Here is a 27,153-nt window from a genome sequence, read left to right as displayed (position 1 = left end):
CCCCCTCACCACCCCTCCTATTTCGTTTAACAGCCACCCTGAAGCAGTGTTCTGGTGGACTCAAAAGCTTGCTTGCTATTTTGGGGCATTTTTTTGGGGGGGGGGTCATAAAAAAGAGGCTTCAGAATTTTTCAAAATAAAAACTGGCCGTTTGGACTGTTAGCCAAGTGTGCTAACGTACCTACCTCTTCCTCAACTTACCTTATTTGGTGGGTTTATCTGAGAAAAATGTTAGCTATCTGGAATGCAGGGGGTGGCAAATTGTGCCCAGGAGATGACATCGCCACTTTCTGTGAAATCAGTGGTGGTGCTTTGTCCTTGCCCACCCTTGTTCCTGATGGGAAAAAAAATCCCAGTGTTATTATTATGAGTATTAGGGCTGGCTCAATACATTTTGGCACCTGAAGTAAACCTTGTTTTAATGGATATGCTTGCTGTGCATTGCTTTTTCTTTTTTTTTCTTTTTTGCATTTCAATTTTTTTGCAGTGAGTTTCCTTGGTTGTGAAACGCAACATAAAAATCAACAATAAAAACCCAGTTAACTCATTCTGTGAGTGCCTATCCTTAGGAATGAAGATGTTCAGTGCACATGAAATGGTCTCCTGTCTGGGAGAACAGAAAGGTGTATTCTGGAGAAGGGCTGGCAATCTGACCATTTCATACTGCAATATTTTGTTGCAGATCACACTTTAACAACAACGCTGCCTATGGAGGCCTCCCTAGTGAGTGAGTGGGTCTACCTCTCCCGCACCCAAGGCTTTAAACCTTTGGATGATTATTGCCAATCGGTTTCAAAGTAGGCTGATGCAAACAAAAACTAGCTGTTGGGCAGGGAAATTTGCTCAGGCTCCCATGTCAGGAAAGGGTGTGCATCGGGCCAAGCCAAGGCAAGGACACAACGAAACTTGCGGGCTCAGCAGATCATGCTCCTTTCCTTAACAACAAGTAATAAGTTTCTTGGAATTCTTCCTCCCCACACACGTTTTGACTCTACCACCAGCTCGGAGTTACTGGGGGGAGCTTGGACACTGCACCACCCAAAAAAGCCACTTTTCCTGCACATTTCTTTTTCCCAGGACGGCAGGAAAACCTCTTGTTAACTTCCAGTTAGTTAACGAAAACAAACGTTTGGCTAGGTTTCGCTCCAGGGAGCTTGCAAGGACATTGCAAAAGAGTCCCCTGAACTTTGAACCGCGCCTTGCAAGCGGTGATAAACAGGCGGAGTATAAATACCAGAGAACTGCAGCTGCTAACTAGATAGCTAGATTTGTTTTCCTTGCATGGTGTTGTAGCTGGAGAGAACACAAGCGAAGTTGAGGAGCAGCCAAGCGAAGGGTGGGGTCCGGGTAAGTCTGTCGTTTCCTTGTCAAATTCGCTTTTCCGATTTCTGCGAAAGTCGTTTTTTTTTTTGTATTTTTGTGTGTTGAATCGGGAATCGGTTTTATATATTTGTGCGCGCGCAAAGCGAGACTCTAGTCTACAAAGTGCGATTCTCCAAGTTTGCCTCCTCGAGATTTTAGGCAGGACATGGGCAGCTTTCACGGACTCCAGCTGCAAACAATAGTCCCCCATATAGCCTATGCATTGCACATTCGCATATGTATATCGGTGTACCTCTTGTGAGAGGGCAGACTTGCAGAAGAGGCTGAGTTGTCAGGCTTTGGAGGTGCAAGAGAATAGGATTTGGTTATTTGTTCCCATAAATATATATAGCTGGAAAGCTATATATATTCTTCCAGAATTGATCGTGTTCAGAGCTGCCGGAACAGAGGAGGAAAGGGGACGATTCAGATAAAGCTTGGCATTAACAGTGCATGGTTACTCAGAAGTAAGCACAGTCGAGTCCACTTTACTCACATGAAACTGTTTACAGGATTGCAGTTTAAGAAGTCTATGCAGTGGCCATCCCCTCTTGTGCAGCCTTACTCACAAGTAAATATGCATACGATCAGGCTGTTGTGCGAGTCCCATGGTTTCCAAACACACTCTAGTTTTAGTGTTGGTTGACATCAACTGGCTTTTACTCAGAGTAGACCCATTAAAACTAATGGTGACAGCTAACTTAGACCAGACCCACTGGAATTAACAGACCTGAGTAAAAGTTAGTTGGACACAACCCTGTATCTTTGAAATAAATACAAACGGGGAATGATTGTACATTTTGAATTTTGACATTTGCCCCAATTAAACTGAGTATAGCAAACATAAACAGCTGTTTGCTATAACTGCAGTGGTTCCCAAAGAAAGGGAAAGGTGAGGGGTGGGGTGGGGTTGGAGTCCTTGAAAACAAGAAGTGGGACAGATTTATTGGGAGTACTGTATGTTTATTCTGCTGCTCTGGAGGAGCTAGGGGCAGGAGGCATGTTCTGTGATCGATGGGGTTGTGGGTGAAGCGTTCAACTTGTTTTCTTTTCTTTTCTGCCAAAGCCCTGCCATGTGGGTTGGCCTGGGGCTTGCCCTGGCTCTCTGTCTCCTCCCAGGAGGAGGGACGGAGAGCCAGGGTACCAGCAGCCGTTGCAGAGAGGCTCCAGAATGGCGAATTGGGGAAGAAGATCCTATGCTGGATTCCAGGGGTACCGTCACGGTGGTAGCCCTTCTTCAAGCCAGCTGATTCATGTGCCTGTTGCAGGCTTCTAGGTAAGGACATGCCATGTTTGCACCTGCATTTTGGTGGGGGAGATCGGATTTTGTTGTCAAAAATAAGAGGCACGTTTATACAGGACAGGGGTGGTATTTTCTCCTTATTTTCTTTCAGGCTTATGGTGTCTCTACTTTTCCATGACTCCCAAAAGTGTTTCTGTTATAAAAGTTATTTTTGGCTCGCAAACTGAAATTTCTGGCTTCACTGCTTGGATTCTGTACTGCTGTTTGTAATAACAAAACTCCTCCTATAAGCTTCATTCTTCGTTTTTGATTTTCATCCAGAGCTTGGATGAAATGAAAGCAAACCAGAAAGTGCCCAAGCAACAGAGCACCACATGTTTCATAGGGATTATATAGCAGAGGCCATTAGGGATTTCATGACTTCATAGTTCTCTTGCACTGTCCCATTATAAACTTCCTTGACTAGCTTCAGGGGACATCGAACCATGCCACTTCTCATATTGTTTCTTTAGTAAATAAAACACAGCTGTTCAGATATTAGGAGTGTGAAAGTCCACAGTGCCCTGCATTCTTCAGACTGGGGTGAATGACTTCCAAAGCCTTATATGAGGGGGTGGGTGGGTGGGAGACAGAACTGCTGATGCCTTGCAAAAGAGACCCAGATTGTTCAGGCTGTAGTGAGCTAGGAAAACCTGAGTTACCAAATTAACTTCTGCTTTTCCAGTTTCTTGTCCTCCAAGGGCATACAATTTGCAGCTTCTGTGACAGTTACAGAAAGGAGGAGGAAAATGACTGATCCGTTTGCACATAATCTCCACTTTTAAAAAAGCAGCATATGGCTACTAATTTTCAAGCATTAGAACAGGGTTTTTGGGGTGGGGGGTGGATCAAAGGCTTTTTTGGCAGACATATGAAAAAGTCTTTATGATGGCAATTGCTTCTTTTTTTTACTTTTAACACAACCAATTAAACAGTAAAGCGATTTGCCAAGGACATATTTTAAAATCTTAAATTATTTGAGTAGGCAAGAACCACGTTTGTCCCATATGGCATTAAAATCTTCACATGCAATAATATTAATACAACTTGGCCAAATGTTCTGTTTTCTAATCACAACAAGCACACACACTCCATTGCAAGCACCTCCAGAGACACATATGTGGTAATTTGAATTATCCATAAAAGGTCAGTGTCACTCATTTCTGACAACACCCTAGAAGATAGCATACACAACTAATATTTTACAGTTACGTTGTTTTAAAGTCTAAGTTATCCAGAGACAAATAAATCCAGCAATAACACTGGGAGTTCATAGATTCTGAGAAGTCACCATTCATCTAAACAAGCAATATAAACTGTCCTGAAGGAGGAAAATGCACATAAAATACTCATTTCTCTCTCTCTCTCATCTCCTATTAGATTGGAAGATCTGCAACTGAAGCTTGAAAGTGATGGCTTGGTAAATGTTTCATTTGTGGTGATCAATCACCAAGGACACCATTCCCAGTTGAAGTATAACCAGCTAAGAGAGAAGGTTTCGGAAAACATTCCTGTATACCAGCAGGATGCAAAACAACCTGATGTCTGGACTACTCTAAGTGGAAAGAAGGATGACTTCCTCATCTACGACAGGTCTGTATATAAAGGAAAAACTAGGAGATCTAAATGGACCTCATGGGGCAAGGTTTTCCATAGCACTGAGGAGAATAGGGCTGAGAAGGCCCCGCTTCCCATCCATATCAACTTTATTTCCACTATAAACAAGATACTAGGTTGTAACCAACAGGCACATAGATAGCTGTATGTTAGGGAGAAGAGTTCTAGTAGCTTAGCACTAGAAGAGGCATGAGAAGTGAGAGGGTGCCTGGATTTCCACAGAAACATGCTCACAGGGAGAAAGTGTCATGATTTGCTGTTGCCAATTCCACCCCTGCAACCTAGCTACATACCGGTAGGATTGAGGCAGCAGTGAAATGCTTGCAGTAGATTTTTTATGGATTATAACAGAACACAGGACATCTAGCACAACAGAAATTCATTTCTCATTTTCAAAAAGCTCCACATTATGGGTGATAATAAACTTAAGTTTTATTCCCAGTAGATGCATTGAAATTAATGAATATGACTAATAGTTGAATACCACTCCATGAATGTATTTCACATTGATATTAAAATCCGGGTAACTTTCTTTCTAGGTGTGGCCGTCTAGTGTATCATCTTGGTTTGCCTTACTCTTTTCTGAGTTTTCCATATGTGGAAGAAGCCATTCAGATCACATACTGTGAATCCAAGTGTGGAAACTGCTCTTATCTGGTAATCTTTTTTTTTTTTTTTAATATCCATTTCCCATTGTGTGTGTGCGCGCATTTAATTGAATAAACAGAAACCTAATCAAGCATGTTTTACCATAGCGGTTTTAGCTTATATTCTGAATGTGATTTTTGAAATTTTTGAAAGGTTGCTATGGGCTTAATTTGTGGTGGAAACCTGCTATAATGCATACAGCCGAGGTACTCCCACACCATTGGATTCTAACTTACATATTCCCTACTGCTGAACCATTGTGCAGGCACGTCTTGACAAACTTTGTGCCAGAAAGCACTTTGTGGCTCTGTCTCTGGAGCTAAGTATGGGAGCCCTCCTGAAACCCATTTGGAAGCTCATTGGAAAGCCAGGATAACTGAATAAATAAATAAAACAAGTGGGTTGTAGCCAATGAAATCCTACTCACAGTAGACTCATTTAAATTAATGAACCTAAGTTAGTCCTGTCCATTGACTTCAGTTTGTCTACTCATACTAGGGCTAGCATGGGGTACAACCCTTTGGCTCTACAGCCTTCATGCAAATAGAAAGTCTCATATTCTTAATGCCTCCTGCATGATACCAAAGAGCTGAAACATGCATTTTCTTAACGAGTTTCGTGTTGATTGTAGTATCGTGAAATTTTACAAGTTGCTATGGAGAGAAAAAATTGTTAAATGCTTTACCACCATTCAATATAAGTGCATTAATTTGAAGGTTGTAATATTACACAGCAGGTATATAAGAACCAGCTAATATTTTGCATATGTATTTAAAGAACCACATACCTGTCTACCGAAACAGGGTGCATTTATGTTGTCTGCACTTTTTTCTTCCAGACTACAGAGATCGAAGATATATGCAGGAACATTTCAAAAAAGGCAGATGAAAAGCCAGAAGAGGCAGAACCTCCTGCCTCTCAGCACGACCACTCACCTCCCCTTGGCCATCAAGGCCAGAAACCCCATCACCGTAGACATGGGCATCGCCAGAACAACCGGCGCCATCAAAATAGAGGCGGTCAGGCAGGTAGTGAGGCTGTTGTAGAAGCTCCCCCACAACAACCAGCTGTGGAGGATCCCCCCCAGAGAAAGAGGCTTTGACGAAAGGGGAATGGCATTTGCCAGAGGCAGTTGAGCTGAAACTGGCAGGAGCTGACAAGGCCCACTACAGGTAACTGATGTTGACATTGTCGGCACTTGCTGTTTGAAGATCGAAGCAGCATAGCCTCCTGACACTGTCGTGGTGAGCTCCCATCTTCCTGCAGGTGACGCGGGCAGCTGTTGGCAGAGAATGTCACTGAGTCTTGCCAGTGACGACTGCCAACGGCTGCTTGACAGCCAGCAGCAGCAGGTGAGCTTGAAACTTCAGATGCCTGACAGTGAGTAGAAAGGGCAGAAAACTGAGCCTGAAAAACAAACTAAGCATCTTAAGACACTAGGGAAGAGTCCTCAATATAGAATGCATTCATTGATAATGCAGGCGTTGGTATCATCAGATTTTTCCAAGCTGATTGGAAGCACTTATTGGCAGGAGCCAAAGAGAGTTAAAATACAATTGAGAGACTATTACATCAGTGAGCTTCCCATCTGGTACCGTTATGTGAATGTCTGAAAGAACGCAACTTACGCAGCTCAGTCCATGAACCAATTAAGCCAGAGTACTTGAGTTTCATGTTTTGCAACTGTAGTTGAGGGCTATTGCTTAATTGGCTTGCACTGAGTTGCTTGGGTAAGCTGATTTGCCTTTAAAAAACAACAATGAAATTCTCATAATGGTACAGATTTTTGTTTTCGGTGCCCATTTAAAGTTTCTGCTACATTTAGTTACCTCATCTTTCTGGTTTCCTCTTCTACCATCTGTTGCATTTGTGAAGACAGAAGCATAAACTATAACCTAGGGGCTTCTGTTTGATGTATAGCAACCAAGAACAGAGGAGGAGAAAAAAGATGTGTTAACTACTTAAAAACAACTGGGTTTTTTGAAAACCAAGTAAATATATAAAATGTGAATTTCCCCCCCACTAAAACTTTAGAGCCACTTAATGATTGAACCGTATTATAGAAGTTGAAGTACTTTAAAAGTTTGTGTGATGGCAGATATTCCAAACAAAGGGATTTGCCAGAATTTCTAACACCCAAGTAATAGATTTTGGACAGGCACAAGATCCTATGGCAGAAGACTAGAATAGACCATGTATCTTTTTGTGTTTTTGTGCTAAGTATCACAGCTATTATGCATTTGGGGTGCAAGGTGAAGCTGTGATAGAATGGAACAGGGTCAAAAACATCTGTTGATCAGATTTAAGTCTTGATCTATCTATCTATCTCACATTTCCTGTTGGTTTGTCATTCTTGGACTGGTTTTGGTCACTTTTATAACAGATTAATGAAGCTTGTATGTTTCTCTTTAGCTAAATAGTATGTCTCATTGTTAACACCTTGTCTTTCTGAAATGAATTTTTTAGTGTTTGTGTGTGGAGGATTTAGGCACGAAAGAAAATGTTCAACACAGAAACTGCTTAGATGGTGCTTGCTGTAGTTCATGATGGTTTCATAGGGAAAGTCACTGCCCTGCAAACTTGAATTTTTTTTATGGTGAACACTTGTTAAGCATGAAGTAGTTAAGAATATAACTGGAAAGCATGTTTGTTGACGATGGATAAGAGAACTTTTAATAAACCAAAAGAAGCAATTAACCTTGTGTGACACTTGTCAGTTACACTTCCTAACAGCCACTTGTGTTTTCATGTAATTCTCAAACTGTCAACATTTGAAATGGAAACCTTCACCTTTGCCAAGCCTCTGTTCCCAGTTTCTTATGGTATTGCGGAGAACTTCAATTTCCTTATTCTTCTCTTCTTGAAGATGCTGAAGCTTCTGCAAAGATTAAAGCAAATGCTTTATTTCCCGTTAGAACCTGGTTCCAAGATAGTGTATATAAACAAAGGTGTCATTGCTTTTATGTATTATATGACATCCAGGCACTGAGTCAGCTTGGTGGTCCCACTGGAAGTTAAAAGGTAAAGGGACCCCTGACCATTAGGTCCAGTTGTGGACGACTCTGGGGTTGCGGCGCTCATCTCGCTTTATTGGCCGAGAGCACTTAATTAATTAACTCCATAGTTTTTGCCTAAAACATAGCACAAATAACAAGGACAAGACCTCTGATAAGCACTCCCTGATGCCCAAAGGTTGCTACATTTCTTCTGTACCCCTCAATGACATAACTTGCCACTTCTATTCTACAGCCAAAGAAATTTTAAAAGCTTCATTTAATAATTCTGCAAAGCCTGAAATTTAAATACCACAACCAGTGTACATTATTATTGCACATTTTCAGTGTTACAGAAATTAATGGATGAGAGTTGCAGACAATGTCACCCTGTTGCATGTGTACACAGTGCTTACATGTAATTAAAATGGAGGGGGGGTGCATATAGATCGGATCAGTCTTAAAAATTAACAGGGAAGCCATTTTAGATAGGGGATTTTCCAATGGTTAGCACTCCTCAGAGGAATAGAAGAACTGGGCCAATGAGTTACACTTTCAGAGATATAATATATAGTGATGAGGTGCTAAGACACAACATTTAAAGTCAAAGCCTATTGTCAGAAATACCTGTGCGTCATCCAAGTATGTAATGAAACACAGACATTTAAGATATTAGAAGTGCTGGAAAACATACCCTTCTGTAAATGTTTTGAGGCAGTGAAGGGGGATTTGGATAGGACTTGGGCATTTTTGGTCTGAAGCTTACCAATTCAGCATTGAACTGAAACAAAAACACATGTTAGTACTGTATGCTGATAAGGGGGATGAGCAAAAACCTATACAAATAATTCTACTTTACCATTATTGAGCCAGTGTGTGTTACTGGACTAAGATGGATGAACTCCAGGTTTAATCCGCACTTAGCCATGAAGCTCAATGGGTTACCTTGGGCCAGCACCACCTTGGGCGTAATTACCTAAGAGGGTGTTTGGGAAAACTCTGTACAGTTTTGTTCACCATAATGCAGGGAAGATACTGTAGAGACTAGAAAAGGGCAACCAAAATGACCACAAGGCTGGAGACAACTTGCATGAGAAAAGGCTACTTGGAGCTATTGAACTGGGGGTTGGGGGGACTTCCAAAGGGATAAGAGAGGTGTATAAATTATGCATGGTGTTGAGAAGATTGAGTATTACACAGTGCATAGTTAATTCTGGACGTTGTTACCACGAGAATAGTAACGGCTACCATCTTGGATGGCTTTAAAGGGAATTAAACTCATGGAGGATAAAGCCACTAATGGATACCAAACCATGGTGGCTGTACTACCTACGTATCATAGATGGTGCATCTCAGCACCCCAGTTGCTAGGGGAGAGGAGTGCTACCACTCCAGTCCGCCTTGTGGACATCCCATAGGCATCTGGTTGGCCCCCTGTAGGATCAGAATGCGGACTAGATAGACTTTTGGTCTGATCCAGCCCGGTACTTCTTACGTTGTTAAATGTAATATAAATAAACCAATGAAATTTATTGGCTGGGTCATGCCTGTTTTGAAGTTTATGATTAAATCATAGGAGGCAGTGGAGAAATTTGCAACCGTGTGACAAAAGAGGGTAAGGTAGATATTAAAACATTCAAAGTATGAATACATTTTCAGTGCTGCTAGGAGCAAAAAAACCCCCACACACCTCAAAATATTTTTCTTGCTCCCACTGCTTTTTCAGAAATATAACAAGGAAACAAAAATATAAGCAACATAATTCTAATAACTCAATCTGAAACTCATTTATTTAGATTACATCTAATTAATTTCAGTGGAAATTACTTCTCAATTATGGCAGAATAACAGCCTGCTGATAAGGCTCTTATCATTTATCGAGTAAAACAACAAGCTAGGCTCTTCTTATAAAGTTATACTTCCTATTCACAAGTTACGACTTGTATTTGCATATACTTCTTTATAAAACAGACCCGATCTTTTATCTTCTGGCTTCTATCATGAGTTTCTAGCGCATACTGTACCTCTATTTGCAATTTGATTATCTCATCCTGTTTTTCTTTTTCTTGTGCTCTGAGTTGTTCAGTTAATTCTAAAATCTCCATATCTTTTTTCTCTATTAGTAGTTTGTGCTCTTTCTCCATGGCTTCAACTTGAACAAAATTAAAATAATGTAAAAATTCATTACATTTAATCAAATGGCTTTAAAGTGATAAGAAGCTGTACATTAAGAAATGTTACTCAAAACCTTTGCAAGAAAAGCTGGGATAATAAATAAGAAACTTTTTAATTTAGATACAAAAAAATCAATCTGTAAACATTATTTAAAACAAAACAAAACTTGGAGGCGCAGATTCATAAAAAGATGATGCCAGTTAATACACAACAATTTTAGGGGATCCAGATAGCTGGAATTTATCCACCATACAGTAGTTAATTCCCAGACTACTGTTCATTAGTGAAAAAGAACTGTGTGGTACCAAATATTTGCTTTAAAGTGTGAGGAAATCTCAGCATCACTCACATATAGTGTACACAATTTATACTTACATTTTTTATTCACGTCATAGTGCAGCTTCTTTTGTTCAAGCTTGTGTTCCTCCTCCTTCTTTTCAATTCTCTCATGTGTCTATCAACCATATTTTTATGTTCCTATAAATTGGTTTTAAGCAATCTTTTAAACAAAACACCCAATAGCCAAAATTCTCTGGGTAGCTTAAAATAACAATACAATTAAAATCATGAGATAAGTAGCATAAAGCTTTCCAGCAGCAGAGATTATAAAACAATAAGCAACTGATCTGTTTGAACAGATTTCAGTTGCCACAAAATTCCCTGAATCCTTTCTTTTTACATGTATTTGAACCTACCAACACTCCTTTCAAATTAACTTTGGAAATAAGAATTCATTCAGAGGCCCAGAGACTCCAAGGTTGATTTCCATTTATAGAACAGGAATAATGCAGCCTCTCCCCAACACCTAGTTACAGTGACAATCCTTTAAAAAAACCCAGTCCTTTTTAGCTCAAATAAGTCTTACTTAAGAGCACATAAGATCACAACTTTAGCTGCAACAACTGGGTTTTAAATTGTTTACCCCCCCCCCCAGATTATGGGGCCAATTCACACACTACAAAGCTTGTTTGATTTCCCACTCCTGGAAAAATCACTGTATCTTGCTCAACTACCGTACCAGTAGCTGTGGGATTGCAGAACAGGAGGAAGGCACACTATGGTCTCATTCACTATGGCTAATCCATCCAATGTAGAGGGCTGAAGGGAGATTGTTGGTGGACTGTACCTCCCAGGAACATCCAAGGTGAAGACCAGCCTGGATCTATCCACTGGCCAGAGAGAGGCAGCCAAACAGGAGTTTACTCTGGTTTCTCAGCTGGAAAACACTTGATTCCAACTACCAGTAGCCTTCTGAATGCAGAAGTGAAGGAATCATAACAGCCTGAGGAAATGAGGGCTGCTGGATCAGTTGCAGCACCTCTATCCAAGCAAGATCACCAGCAAGGGAAGATCTGTGGGATCACGAGCCTCATATAACCAGCATGCTTAAGTATAATAAATGCACAAAGGTATGCTTAAGTATAATAAATGCACAATAGAGTACCAGTAAATTGTCCCACCAGGCTTAGCTATGTCACTTCCCCTTACCCTTGGGAGGAATATAGGTAATCAAACTTTGTTACCACCCAGTCTACCTGTGAATTTGATGTGTGAGGAATTCTGAGGTGGTTGCTCCAATTCAGCTGCATGGCCTTTCACAAGCCTCTCTCGTGTTCCTTTACCAACTGTTGGGAACTTTTACCATTATGTAACTAAGCCATGTTTTTACTGCCTGTGCAACTTTTATGACTGACTGCAGCCTTACTCCAGTTGTCAGTGGAACAAAATTACTGGTGAACTTGTTTGCAGCTTACAACTTTAAATGAAACTTGAAAAAGACTTAGAAAATGTAAAACTGCTATATGCCACACCACGCAACAAGACTACTAGATGAACTTCCTGGTCAGGTGTCTTTCCAAGCTCTTTAATAGGGGATGAACCTGGGTTTGCATTCAAAGCATACCATGTGACTGTGACTGTGGTTCTTCCTTTCAAAAATGAAGGAGTTACACACTTGCAATTTATTGTTGCTATGCAGGATTATAACGTATTGAAACAGTTGAGACTTCCACCATGATTGAATGAATGAAGCAGTTAATATATTACCCTACTCTTTTGGATAGATACAGTGTTTGTGTTATGTACCACTGGACTCCGAGTATATTTCAGTTTGTGATGTCAGAAGATGAGCCAGAAACAAATTATAGTAAGACCAAGTATTTGAAACCAACATCTAATCTGATTATTTTCAAGTAGTCATAACAATGAAGATGACAACGCTGATAAGAAAAAATTCAAAATGAGAAATGTCAAAAGACAACTCTCTAGAAAGTAGGTTGATTCTCCATACAGTCTTCATAGAAAGAAACCTAAGGTTTGAAGATAGATGCTCTCACTGTTCATGGGATTTTAGTTTCTCTTCTAAATTATGAACTGTGCTTCAGTCTCTCACTTTCATCTGTGTAAGGGAATTGTAGGACAGACAGGAAGAGAAATTTTGTACATGTTCTGAAGAAAGAAAAAGGAAAGAAAGAAAAGAAAGAAGAAAAAGAAGAAGAAAAAAGAAAAAAAAAAAGAAAAAAAAGGAAAAGAAAGAAAAAAAAGAAGGAAGGGGGAAAAAGGAAAGAAAAAAAAAAAAAAAAAAAAAAAAAAAAAAAAAAAAAAAAAAAAAAAAAAAAAAAAGAAAGAAAAAAGAAGAAGAAAGAAAGAAGAAAGAAAGAAAGAAAGAAAGAAAGAAAGAGGGAAGTGTATATGGACTGAACAGCCCTTGACATTTGAGTGCTCGCTAGAGCGTATATACCGGTACATGGGGCTTTTAAAAAGTTAAGATAACTTCCCCTTCTTCTTCTATTGTTGGATGATCATTTTAGGAATTTTGTATGGTGTATTGTTTTTCGTTTTTCTTTGGCTTTTTATTGATTTCACATGTTTGCATTTTATCTTGTTAAGTCGCTTTGAAACTTTCTTTGTTATAAAGCAACTAACAGATTGAATAACTAAATAAATGTCTATGCAAGTCAGCAAAAGAGGTAAGAAGTGGGAGAGTCAGGAACTTTATAAACTCCTTGTCATCTTCAAAGCCTATGCACTCATCAGCATTGTGCTGGATTAACTCCCCAACCACCCAGGTGACTATGCCAGCAAAAAAACTGATAATGACATGGAAATAACCTTGTGCAACATCTGTCTGCCAATGACGTACAAGCAGAGGTTTTCAACCAAAGTAGAATCCTATGCCAGACACACAAGACTGAGCTGTATGCAACTTGTATTGAAGAAGTTTAATAGAGATGCCTAAATACAACTACTTTTGCTGATGCATATCTATATGCATACTGTAGTCAACCCTTGTTGGAAGCTCTATTCCAAATAAAGTACTGTGTTCTAGTCCACACAAGAGCAGTCTCTAAACACATTAAGAACAACATCAACACTGCAGCTAGCTTTTTTTTTACCTCTCAAATTATACTGGTTTTCTATAGTTTGTTGGAGACCTTTAATCACATTTTGGAGTGTAGCACATTCTTTTAAAAAGAAAAAAGAGAAATTGGTACATGTGAATTACTGCAATAATTTAATAATTATTAAACTGCATCATAACATTCAAAATTATTTTAGTCATCAGCAATAAATACTTCCTTGTTCTGGTGTAATGAAGAAGAATTATGCAGGATGCTGCCTTTCTAAATTATGCATCTTCTTTGTAGACATCATTGAAATTTTACAAGTTTGCCCACTATATAAGAATCAGCAAAATAATTGCATTTAAAGAGGTGTTCTCAAGTTTCATAGGGCTTCTTGCAGTTTCAAGAAGTGAACACAAGATGGACCTCTGGCATCCCCATATCGTTCATGCTTTCTATAGTCTACTTATAAAATACAAAGCACTGCTTTATATATAATATATTTGGTGGGGGGGGTGTCAACATGATATGTCAGCGTTGCATGTGGAGAGGAACATCTCCAAGTAGCATTATAGACCCATTCTCTCTCCTTTTCCCTTACTAGCCACATAACAATGTATGCGACAACTCCTATTAAAGTGATATCTCTGTACCTCATATGCAAAACTCCAGTGGCCCTGCTCTTCCTAATCCCACCCCCTCCAAAATTGTCTAGATGAGAGCAGCCTATGCCTTTGCAGCTGTTCTAGTTTCCAAACCATCTCCCAGATGGAACATATTGGAAAAATGCACCTTGGAGATTATTAACTGATTTTGATTCCTTGTTTTGACTTTTTTATTTTAAAAAAGAGCACCCCATTGCAGGTGTGCCAACTTGCCCTTAGGATTGTGGGTGCCTGCCTCCACAATGTAGATGTGTGACATCCCAGACGTGCAGACATGTGTGTGTGACATTACATGCCCGCACTGCAGCAGCTGGTGGCAGCGGCTCCTCTTCCTCCTCCTCCTCTCTGCAGCCAGTGAAGCACCCATTTCCAGGAGGAGGGACTCAGACACAGAGACAGAGAGACCCTGCCTCAGCGTCCCAGAACTCCTCCACCTGCCAGCTTTTCTCATTGGCTTTTGTGGGTGTCCGGCACCCACAATTATATTATTGTGGGTGCCCAAGCACCCACGCCCGCCTGGAGTTGGCTCCTCCTATGCCCATTGTTTAAAATATGCCCAAAGGAAATAGAATCCTAACATTCAAAAGGTGACAGTGTGCTGTTATTAAAGGCTGCTTATTATGCTGTAATATCAAACAAGGTAAGGCTTCTAAGCAGGCAGATCAGACAAATAAACTGAGCAGATAAAAGACAGCAGTGTGTGGGCTTTTAGGTATTTTTAATGCATGCACTTACAAAAGAATGCAGGTAGCAGAAACTATTTTTATATGGTGGCTGATGTAGTGCACACATGCATTACATTAAAAACATTCTGCCTTCATTGCTATTGTTTATTAACACAGAGACTTAATAGATTAAAGAAATTTTGGTTGGATTTTAAAAAAATCAATTAACGTGATAGCATTACTTTACGAAGACTATCCAGCACTTTTCACCATTAAAGTAATCTTGTTAATGTCTGTTTTTTATGCATAGTTTATTGGTTTTCAATTTTTTCCATAACAATACAAGTAGCAAAAACATAAAGTCAAAGGAAAACCTGTCAGCATAGCATGCCAATTCACAATACCATTTTGCAAAATAAGGCACATCCTTTGGTCTTAAATCTGGAACGCATCAAATGTAGTTCAACCAAGTCAGGAAGCACTGTTCCATAATCAGATACTTATCTTATGTTAATATCCTATTGCAAACTTTTAATATTTTTAAAATGCTAGCTAGCCCTGAAACAGGGCAGGCAAAGCCAAGGCAGAATTTTGAGGCTCATGGGCAAAGCTGGAGGATCAAGTGTATAATGGAAGAGAAGAGAAGAGTTTTGGATTTGATATCCCGCTTTATCACTACCCAAAGGAGTCTCAAAGCAGCTTCCTTCCTCCCCCCAACAAACACTCTGTGAGGTGAGTGGGCTGAGAGACTTCAAAGAAGTGGACTAGCTCAAGGTCACCCAGCAGCTGCATGTGGAGGAGCGGAGACGCGAACCCGGTTCACCACATTACGAGTCTACCGCTCTTAACCACTACACCACTAAAGCTTTTTGAAATATGGAGCTTATTACCTAGGGGACCCCTCAGACCTACAGCAGCCCTAATTATGGGAGAAGATTGCATTAATATCTGCATTGCTTGCTTCCATCACATTATTTAATGGAGGACTCCAGTGACTTGCTAATCCCTGTCTAAACCAGGAATGTAAAAAACCAGGCCAATGCTTAATAAGTCAAAGCTGCATTGGTTTTTAATATCATTCCCTTTCTTCGCAAGAAAAGCCTTTTTATTAGCAGAAGTTGGAATGGTTGGTCAATATATCATTTGCCATGTCAAAATATCTATGATTAAAGGCAGTTTTCCCCCAGCCTGCTCTAGCATTTGAAGCATGCTTCATAGGCTGTAAATTGTTCTATGCCACCCCCCCTCCCCACATTACAGTCCTTCTCAGCTCCTCTGCATATTTGCAGTTCACTAAGCTCAGACACACCGAAAGAACATTATTTTACAAAAGATATAATCCAGACACAGCCCTTCACAGAAAAAAATATATCAATTTTAACTATTCATCTAAAGTGCTTCACACTTTAGTATTTTTTACATTGTGGAATGAATTCTTGCAGTAAAGGACAGGCAACCCATTATTCTTGATGATATATTACACAAGACTTGCTATTCTGGCACACTTACCTAGGAGGCACAAGTCCCATTTAACTCACTGGGGACTTATTTACAAGAAAACCTGCAAAAGATTGGACTGAAGAGCAGAACAAGAAAAAAAAAAAGCTCCTTGCAGGTATCTACTTATCTACACCATCTGATGCATAGTTTGAGGTCATAAACTGGTTTTCAATAGAAAGGGCTTATTCTTAGAAGAAACATCTCCACAACTGCTAAGTTACAGTTTTACTTCTATGGACTTTTTAAAAAAATCTAGCATAGTATATAAATTAATTTTCACCTTTGTTAATATTAAAACTTCCTACTGTTGCACCTAAGTATGCTAGTAGACCTGGACAGCACTCAGTTTTCATATCCAGATACGTGGAATCTATTTTTCTTCCTAGCAGACAACATGTTGTAGGTACCAACATGATACCTGCACAGCACTCAAGAGTCTCATTTGAGTGTCAGCTGCCTCAGACCCTCCAAGTGTCTGCATTTTCCAGGGACCTCCCTGATTTAAATAAGCCATCCCGGTTTCTGATTTGATCCTGGAATGTCTCAGTTTTCCTTAGGATGTCCCTATTTTCATCGGAGAAATGTTGGAGGTTATGCTGCGTTCCCCCACATTCTGTTTTAAGACTTTGATCAGGTGCAGACTCATGGCATTATCATCAGCCCCATCTTCTGCCCACCCCCTTTCTTTACTGTCTAACCCGATGAAATGTTCTGGGAAGATTGGTTATCTTAATACACCTAATAAACTTTGAGAGAGTTAACCAGGTTAGTTTGCTGCAGCAAAATCAACATAAAGCCATGTAGCATCGTGGAGGCTAACAAATTTATTATGGAATAAACTTTAATGAGCACAAGTCCACCTCATCAAATCTGTGGTTATAAAAACAATGCCAAGGAATGCTTACCTTCTTTAGCTGACTCTTCCTTCATTTGGCTTGCTGTCAGTAACCTGTTTGTTTCATCTAACTGAAGATTCAGAATATAATTTTTTCCATGTAGCCCTGATATTTTCTGTAAGAAAAGTTGAGAATTCAAAATTTAACAAATTGTTTAACATCACCCTCCCATCTTCGCAGTCGCTCTAGGCAATAAAGTCCAGCCATGTGCCGTTTAGGCAACAATTAATTAGAGACCTGAGAGCATTAACCACAAAAAGTTACCTCAGAGCAATTATGGAATGGTTTCATAGAGAACATATAGCTGTGTTTTGGGTGATGTCTGAATTCATCTGCTGACTTTTGTACTTTACTCTTTTTTTTAAGCTGTCTTTCATTTTGCAATTATTTATTGTATTATTTATTTATTTCATTTATAAATCACTTCCCATGAGGCATCTTAAAGTGATTCGCAATACATGTGTGTGTGTGTGTGTGTGTATAACTTAAAACAAAAACACATATATAAAATCAGTTCATATTCAATACAGATACAAAATGAGTTTCAAAGAGGAACACCTTCAACAGGCACAAAACCTCACAATGTTTTATGTAAAGGAGGCGTGATTTTTTAAAAAAGGAAGTACATTGGCATAACAATTAAAGCAGGCATGTCTAACAGGTAGATCGTTGTCTACTGGTAGATCGTGGGGTGTTCCTGGTAGATCTTTGGTCCCTTTGTGATATCCTCCCCCCCCCCAAAAGGGGGAAAAACTTCCTCAACAACTTTGGCTCATCCAACAACAATGGGTAGATCACTGCCAGTTTTTTATACTGTGAGTAGATCACAGTCTATTGGGAGTTGGACGTCCCTGAATTAAAGGAACTATACTCTTCTTACCTTTTCTATATGTAAAAAGCCCTCTAAAAGTGCATCAAGATTAATCACACTGGCTTTCTTCATGACTGGATAGCTGCACAATTACCCAGCTGCTTCCTGTGTAATATACAGTGTATTTAAAGAGAAGAAAACAACAACAGTTAGCAAAAACTTCTGAGCAAACATTTACAGGATTGCATTTGCTGCATTTTAAAGCCCTTCCTGGCTATGAACTCACTGGATGGCACAAGAACATAGGAAGCTGGCTTAGATCAAGTCAGACCATTGGTCCCCTATCTCCAGTAACGTTTACTGACAAGCAGGGGTTTTCAGACAAGTGAGGGATATTGACAGCTGTGCCTGGAGAGGCCTGGGAAATTTAACCTGGGGCTTTCTGCATGCAAAGCAGATGTACTACTGAGCTATGTTCCCTCCCTTGTCAAATCAACTATTTATATCAACGGTATCATACAACAGAGATAGAGAATCTCAGGTTTGGGGGCCAAATGGGGCTATTCAGGCCTCTCTTTTGGCCCTTGAAACTCTCCCTAGCCCAACTCTTCACTGGCCTTTCTTTACAAGCGCCTTAAGTGCTTTTGCCTGAGTGTTCTTGAACTCTGATAATGCTTCTTGCTTGCCTGAATAGAGGCTACAGATGGGTGTGTGAGTGCACAGAAACTAGCCTGTACAAAGGGAAAATTTATATTAAGTGATCTGCCCTCTTAACCAGCTCATGACTGGCATGTGGTCCTCTGAAGCTTGCCTAGATGTGAGTTCAGCCTCCACAATGAAGAAGATTCCCCACTCCATTCATACAATAATTATGATAGTGACGTGCCCTAGCTAAAAAATAGGTGACTGCTTCATGATGTTTTAAGAGAGCCCTCTTCAAATATCTAAAGAGCTGTCACATGGAAGATAAAGCAAGCTTATTTTCTCCTGCTCTGTGGGGGGGGGGGTAGGACGCAAACCAGTGGCTTCAGGTTACAAGAAAGGAGATTCCGACCAAACATCAGGAAGAACTATCTGACAATAAGAAACGGTGGGAAAGGAACAAACAGCTCCTCAAGTTTGCTTTCTGCTAGGTCTGTCTGAGTGAGGTAGTTAGGATGCTGCAGAAGTTGATTCCCAAAACTGGGAAATGCTTTTACCTATGAACATTTCCCTGCACCTTATCAATTATGCTCAGAGAGGCCAGAAGTACTTAACAGCCCCTTTATAACATGGTGCCCCTGTAAGATGTTGGGAGCTGCCTTCTGGGGTCTCCTAAACTCTGCTAAGCCCAGCGTGATTCAGAGCCCTCCCAGCTACCATTGATTCCCAGTTCAACCATAGGGTAAGGTTGATTTGATTCCTTGCCCCTTTTCTGGATGCAGATCTCCACTCCCTGCTTCTTGTCTGGCAGGGTGTATGTGCGCCATTTTGTAGTTCACCTCAGGTGCCAAAATGTCTTGGGCCAGCCCTGACAGCAGGGTTTTCTGGAGTATGAAAAGTATAAAGTGCTATAATCTATAGTAGCAAAAACAAGGCAGAGCCCTGTGATTTGTTATTTATTGTGGCATCCAGCTTTCATGGCCACGAATAAGCTTTATACACCACAACAAGTGTATTAGTCTTTACGGGTGCCAGAGAACTGTGTTTCTTTTGCAGAATCTTGTTATTCACTATTATATTTTTCTGTATGGCATTGCAGTTTACAAAACACCCTGTAATTCTCGTCTCACTTAAATGCTTTGTTATCTTCATGGTGGCAGCAAACTCTTCAACACCAGCCAAAGCTGCCCCAAGGGAAGCAAAAAATATTCCCTGACAGGGTGATCAGCATTTGTAGATTTTTTTCCCCTTGAAATTTTTGTCCAAATGCATAAGGCATTTCCTTCTGGAATGAACTATTCCTCCAGGGCAATAGCAAGATTACTGGACCAGTTTTATATACTCAAAATCTTAAATAGGAACAAAATAAATAAGCAAAATCATAATCACTATGAATGCCTGTTCATCCTCCCACTAAAAGCATGGCTCAGTTTAAGCAAGGAACAATAAGATGGATGCATTATTTTTATGAGAAAGGACCATCAAGCATTGTGAGTGAGGCTGACAAATTTTGAACTGGTTCTTTTAGAAGCAGGTTGTTTGGACTTGCTTGCGGCAATGAGCTGGTGATGTTTAGCCATAGTCAGCCAGAAAGGTCACTGGGTGACCTTAGCCTAATCCCTATTTTCTTAACCTACCTCACAAAGTTGTGAGGTAAGAAACATGTATGCCACAACTTGAGATTTTTTTAGGAGGAAATGTGGTACATAAAAAAGAAAAGGCAGAAATGGATGCTTTACCACCACCTTATTTTTATATATTGAAAGTATCTTAAAAGGCAGAAGAGCATGCTGGCGTGGTAGTTTCCTGCTCAGCTGGCAATATTCAAAAGGGTATACTCGTTCAGAATATATTTCGGAGTCAGTGAATGTGTTAGTATTGAGTGACAAATTATATAGGGAACAGGGAGGGAACGCATTGACTGAGGACTCAGAGACACAAGTTTGAGGGGAGTTTGGTGTTTGGGCCATGAGGAACTTCAGCATCCTGAAGTGACTTGTCAGAAATAGGAAGCAGAGTTGGCTCGAAATGGGCAAAACTAGGCTGCTACCTATAATTTTGATTTTCCCCCGAGACAGGTTCCCCTTTACAAAGAGAATTCCCACTAAACTGCTCCTGAGAACGTTTTCCTCAGAGTGACAGTTGCTTCCCTCTCAACAGAAAACCCACATGTCTTGCTGCCCAGAAAAGGCGGGAAAAGTCTCTGCCTCAGGAACCAACGGATGGAGCATACCACTCATGGCTTAAATGGAACGAGAGGGGTGTTTCCCCTGTGCTAGCCTGATAATAGGTTCATCCACACATTCCAAGTGGTTAGGGAAGGAATATGGACACCCCCCGCCTGGGTTTTGAACTGCACCCAAAAGAAACTTACTTGCACTTTTCTAGAAGAGAGCTGCCTGCACACCATACATTTAAAGCACACGCTGTTCCTAAGAATTCTGGGAACTGTAGTTTGTCCCTCACAGAGCTATAGTTCCCAGCACCCAGTTCCCAGTATAGATTTTTGTTGTTGTTGTTCAGAACCCATTTCTTTGCATAGATCTTGTTTTTAAGGCAGTACTGGTTCGGATAAAATTTATAACGTTAATTTTCACACATATTTCTAGAACGGAATGCAGGACTTTGCTCACGTGTTTGGAAGCTAGCACTTCTCCTTGGAGAAAGCGATTTATCAAAGTTGCATTTGAAAGGAAACCCTTAAAGTAAGGTTTTGAAAAGGTAGAGGGGGTGCACTGGCACTGCAGAGGATTCGCTCCTCCCTCTGAACAGCTGTTAAGCAAGAGGATCTAATCTTGTGTGGCACCACTTGCTGTTCCTTTGCAAGTGGCTTCCTTACTGGCAACGGAAGCCTTGTTTTCTAAAACGGTCAATAATGCCATTTTATAATTGAGTCTGTATATGCATGTTCACAAGCAGCAAACTCCACAACCCCAACAGTTTGCTTTCTAAGCTCAGGGAGCACGAATTATGCTCATTAGAACACCTGCTTGCAAGCTTAAGCAAGTGACTGCATATTTTAATGTTTGCCAATGCTAAATGGCACCTTTCATGGTTCTTAATTGAACAAATTGCAGGGAACCTGCCAGAGATTCTAGAGACAAAGAAAGAAAGAAAGAAAGAAAGAAAGAAAGAAAGAAAGAAAGAAAGAAGCAAACACATTTATTATTCTGCTTGTGTTGTGGACGTAACTTTATTTTGGCCTTTGTTGTCAGAAACTGTCAGCCAATGACCCTGTAAAATGGCAGGCCAAGTAATTGGGAGTTAAGTCCAGCAGTGGGAAGGCTTCCAGGATGCTGTTTAGAGCACACCATCAAACTACTATATCACATATAAAATGAAAGGAACGTTTAACCACCCTCTTCTCATACAAAAGATCACTGACCATAGAGAGGCTCAGATGACCTTCATAGATGGGGAAGCCTGTGTGATAAGTCTTCTAGATTTAGGGTGGCCAGTTAGACATTGTCCCCAAAGAAACTTTGCATCTCCCCCTGAAATCCATCCAATTTGTAAATGGTGATTTACATGCAAAGACACAAATCTGTAAATAAGTAATTTAAATAGAAATTCAACACATCTCACGACTTGTGTCTTGCTAGCCAGGTGCCACTCAGTGTTGATGGGCACCTTGAAGACCCCTCCTGCTCTCTCCTTTTATGGTTCCTTATCTTTAAACCAAGCTTGGACTGCACAGCCCACGATGAGAGGACCCCTTCAAATAGAGGCCTGCCCTCTGACAGCCCTTCAGTATGGAATACTGTTCCAGTGTAGCCTGATTGTCCCTGTCCCGTCCCCCCGTACAGTCCATACACAAGTCTATTTCTATTGCATATCTTTCACTCCATTCTGAAAAACAACAGTTTGTTGCAGATTGATTCTGCATTACCTGCAATGTGTCTATCTGAAGACAGATGCAGGCCTGTCCAATGATGTGAGTGGGCATATACTTCCTTCTTCACTCAGCTGGGGCATGTGCAGGAACAGATGTGGTTGATAAGCTAATCAAGGCGGGGAGTTTCAAATAGTATCAAGTAACCACATCCACTCTTCTGGATGACATGATCTAGAATAAATCTAGATCAAAAGCAGCGTGTTGAGGACGAGGCATGATCATGGATTGAGTAAAACTACAGTTGTGTACTACATTAGTCTGTACACAGTCTGAGACCCATGGCCACCTTATTCAGATGACAGAAAGCGCCCATTTGCTTTTGGAAGGCTTCCCTGTTTGCAAACATCGCTCCAGCATGTGGGTAGCTGAGGGGCAGAGACACTGCAGATGTGACACGACCCTGCTCCATGTGATTGTTTATCGCCATACGATCATTTATCGGGGATGCTTGAAGGAGGCTTCTCTTGACTTTTAGAACAGTATGAGTAATTGAATATCATGTACAGCAGAAAGGATAGAGCCTACAGCAATGTGTTACCCAGGGGTATCTGAGGAGGTTTCAGGCGACTCCTCCCCATGAGTTGAAATAATGCACCAGGAGGGTTGTGAGCCCTGTGCACTGCAGTGGCCAGTATATGAAGGTTTAAATATATGCTGGTACATGCATGTTGACCTGTTCCATGCAAGAGGGGGAGCTGATTGTGGCAGGACCCCCCCCCCAACCTCCTTGCGTGTAGTAGCTCTATACCCTTACATCAACACCTCTGTCTTCACACACACTGGCCAAATGTATGGATTATGATGGAGGTGGTGCATGGCTGTTGTGCATGTTGAAAGGAGAGGCAAGACAGTTTGCGGAGTCCCGTGAACCCCTCACGTTTGCTCATTGTGCGCGCTAGCATGTGCGCTTCACCACTGTGACTCACACATGGACACAAAGGAGATGATGTGCTCCTCAGAGGGTGGCCAGTGAGTACACTGTTGCAGCAAAAATGAAGTTTTGGGAAATGCAAGAACAAAGTGTGCTTTCAGTGTTAAGTCAGGAGAGGGAAAAAACCCTCGTCCTTCTGTGCAACATTAGGAAATGCTGGCATTGCGTAGGCTGTCTCCTCCTGAACTCTACTTTGTTTTTTAAACAAAACCCTCAAGTTTCTTGTAGATGTGTAGGCAAAGGAGCACCCAACACAGTAAAAGTGTATTGAAAGCTTCAGCTGCCTTGAGATCGCAGTGGTAAAAGGAAGCTTAACTCCTTCTCTCCCTGCCAGTCCCAACAACAAAAGAATCCTTTCCAAAGCTGCTATTTGCATTTCAAGAGCAGCTCTCATAGGCACCAATGGAGGCTTCCCATTAAATACAAGTAGCAGTTTAGAAGGGGCAATTTTTCTTGAGGCAGAAAGTGACAGAGTAAAATCCTTGCGTAGGTTTCCCCAAAACTATTTAAATTGTTTTAAAAGTGCATACTCAAGTGCACAATTGGCTTGCAACTAGTTTGGCCCTGAAATGTCTCCAATGAAGAGTTTCACTGGCTGAGGCTGCAGTTTCCACGGGGATGAGTGGAGAGCTGGAGTGGGGCAGGATGCATCTCTTCTCCACAACTTTTCAAAGTAGGTGGAAGAGCTTGTGCCACTTGAATTTTCTCAGATCGTGGCTGTCAGTCTAAGCCCCACTTACATACTTGAGGATTACAGGACAGGAATGACACCTGTGGAATTGTGATGGTCAAAGAATAAAATATTAAATGTGTTTTCACCCTCTGTAAAGTTTGTGCAATGAAATATGCAATGATGTTATAATGGATTGAAGAAAATAAATTTATTGAAATAAAGAACACTGACAGAAGGCAAGTTAAATATAAACAGAAGGACACAAATCTTTATACTGGGGTATAATGGCTTGTGTAACCAGCAGAGTACCAAAATGACATTCTGAGATTGATTGAGGTATTTAACTAGTTTTTGGTGATAGAAACACTCTTGTCAATAAGACTCGCTTGCCCCCAAGAGAGACTCACATAGCTTCAATGGCATTAGGGCCTAGAACTAAAGAAGGCAGCTGTTATAAAAATTTAACAGCAAATTAGCAGAGTATCTAATAAACACCAGCTTAAAAGTACAAGCCAAATGCAGAATTTCCCAGTTTCAAACATTTGGAAGGCAACACACCCTTGCTCTTATTTGTGGCTTAAAATATTTATATTTGTTAAAATAGCAAGTACATAAAAAACACATTGACTTCTGAAGCAAATAATGATTTGTTTCTGAGCTACATTTTTTTCTTTAGAAATGCTTATGGCAGAGTCTCCACACTATAATTTGCTTTGCTTCTCAAAGCTTGCTTGCATGATCCAAGATGCTTGGATTTTAAAATTCACAACTGTGGTCTATAATAAAACTCAGTATTTTGTTTTCATTTACATGTGGTTTCAGGCCACGTACTGCAGCTTGCTGTGATCTGCTTTCACAGAGCTCTACTCACCTGAGACAAAGGCTGTTACTGTTGACACGGTCCTTTGGATAATGTAATGTATAATCACAGCCTGGAAGGCAACCAGATGATGCGAGAAAGGGATACTTCTGGTTTACCTCTTCTGCTATCTCCAGCTAATCTCAGCTAACCTCCTCTTCCCCATCCCAACTGCTAAAGGAGACTAGTAAGATAACTACTAATAATATAACAATACCAGCTCCTCTTTTCTGCTTAGGATGACTTCATGGCTTTCCTTGACAACTTGGGACAGAGCTTTTGAAACCCTCAATCATCAAAGAGCCACATGTAACCACGCTGCTACTGCTTCAGTGTGATCCTAAGCAAGTTTATTCAGAAGCAACCCCCATGGACTTCTGTGGGGCCAATGCTGCAATTGTGAAATACATTTTAACACATCAAACACAGTGGGATATGATTCACCAATGAGAGTCCTGCTTATTTTCTCCACTCGGCTGCGCATCAGTGTGGAGATGGCAATGCATCAGCCAGAAACCGTTTTGTCGGTTGAATGTGCGACCTGTGACCAAGGAACAGCAGTAGCAGGCTCTTGAGTTCTGCCTAGTTCACAGCAATGTTTCGGTATGGTACGGATTTGTACCCACAGCTCAGCGGCAGAAGGCTCCAGGTTTGATCGCTGGCATCTCCGCTTTTTAAAAGAAACGATTAGGTAGTAGGTTATGCAAAAGTTCTTTGCCTAAACTCCCGGAGAGCTGCTGCTACTCAAGAGTGGGCAATATTGAACTAGATGCATCCAGGATGTGGGCTCAGTTAAGGCAGATTTGTATGATTCCCCCGGCTTGAAGTGGGCCCTGCGTCCTGCACCCCACAGCTCAGAACACTGGACTCCAGAAATTCTGAGTTGGAGATGCTTTGGGTCTAAAAACAGCTGCGTATAAGGGCAGCATGGAGAAAGTAAGTGGGGGTGGGGGTGGGTGGCCGTGTTTGCAGGGTCTTTGAATTTAGCCCCCGATTATGTAAACAAAATTTGAGATTGAAGTATGTTAAGGCGTACCTTGAGAGAGAAAAACACAGGTAGATTGTAAATGAGGAGTAAGCGATGCGACTTCTTTAAAGCCTCTGGACAACTGACGTGCGGAATATGCCAAACACAAACACACACACAAACTACACTGTTAACAATACTGTACTGAGTTCTGTAGCTTTATGTGATTTGGAGTCTGAGCTTTACAAACATCCTGGAGCCCCCTACTCAGCTTTCACTGTATTAGCGCTGACAGGTCCTCAACAGTTTTTTGAGGAAAGGACTTCAGGATATATTGTGAAGCATAGTGTTGTCAAGTCACTGGCGCTTACTCGCCAGTGTGTATTTCTAAACGTCCCATAAAAGTGGAATAGTGTTCTGGAAAGGCCCCGAAAAATCCAAACCCATTGTAGTTTTTACTGCTATACAAACTGTGTCATGTCTTGTTACAACAACAGACTCTTGTGACGGATCTTGTATGGTTTGTACATGTCGTGATTTGCTACATGTAAAATACAGAAGCATGAATAGCACTTTTAAGAAACGAAAAGGCCTCAACAAACTAGTGTAGCAACTTTACATTTAGAGTTCTCTATAGCTTTTGTGGAGGTATAAAAACGTTCTGTAAAAAATAATATTCTCCTTATATTCTTTTCTTCTTTTAAAGTTGCTACAATGATTGCAGCAGATACATTCCATAGATGGATCATTATAATTAAACTACAGTGTGCAGTGTAAATATAAAATATCCATGCCTGCTTGTCTAAAGTATTAAAATATGTATATTTATATAAATCAAAATAAATGTATTGTTTAGCTCAACAACCCCCCCCACCCCCGCTGTCCTTCCCAGTATTTCATTCTTCAATTCTCAGTATCAACATCTCTGCATATGGTAGAATTTTAACATAAACTTGCTCAAACTGACATTAGCTTTTTGAATAAAGATGATTTACGTAACGTTACACTGCCGTCCAATGCGTTAAGAATGACCCCAAATCAACACCTACAAATAACAAAAGACAGTCACTGCTACTGAACCGACCCCACCGACATTTCATAAGACAATATTTACAAGACACGACAGCAATACTGTGATTGATTCAACATCTCAGGTAAACGGAGGAGGGACTGCACTAGCACCGCCGACACCCCTCTGAAAATACTGAACGCGTTTGTTTTGGTTGAA

At 40.7% G+C, this 27,153-nt stretch overlaps 2 protein-coding genes across 2 annotated transcripts; one reads left to right on the top strand and one right to left on the bottom strand.

Annotated features, from left to right (window-relative positions):
• Window positions 1-1,193: 1,193 nt before the first annotated feature.
• On the top strand, window positions 1,194-7,606 carry SELENOP (selenoprotein P). The gene is given in 5 exon segments (XM_033163848.1): window positions 1,194-1,347; window positions 2,429-2,638; window positions 4,025-4,237; window positions 4,801-4,918; window positions 5,748-7,606. Coding segments are annotated over 4 exon segments (882 nt in total). The 5' UTR covers window positions 1,194-1,347; window positions 2,429-2,435; the 3' UTR covers window positions 6,096-7,606.
• Window positions 7,308-18,213, bottom strand: CCDC152 (coiled-coil domain containing 152). The gene is given in 11 exon segments (XM_033163850.1): window positions 7,308-7,787; window positions 8,597-8,683; window positions 9,927-10,054; window positions 10,453-10,518; window positions 10,521-10,554; window position 12,339; window positions 12,414-12,455; window positions 12,457-12,475; window positions 13,473-13,541; window positions 17,157-17,262; window positions 18,028-18,213. Coding segments are annotated over 11 exon segments (729 nt in total). The 5' UTR covers window positions 18,091-18,213; the 3' UTR covers window positions 7,308-7,673.
• Between the last annotated feature and the right edge of the window lie 8,940 nt (window positions 18,214-27,153).

The sequence above is a fragment of the Lacerta agilis genome, chromosome 11 (assembly GCF_009819535.1).
Source record: "Lacerta agilis isolate rLacAgi1 chromosome 11, rLacAgi1.pri, whole genome shotgun sequence".
Lineage (NCBI taxonomy): Eukaryota > Metazoa > Chordata > Lepidosauria > Squamata > Lacertidae > Lacerta > Lacerta agilis.
This window is presented reverse-complemented; position numbering and strand designations above follow the sequence as displayed.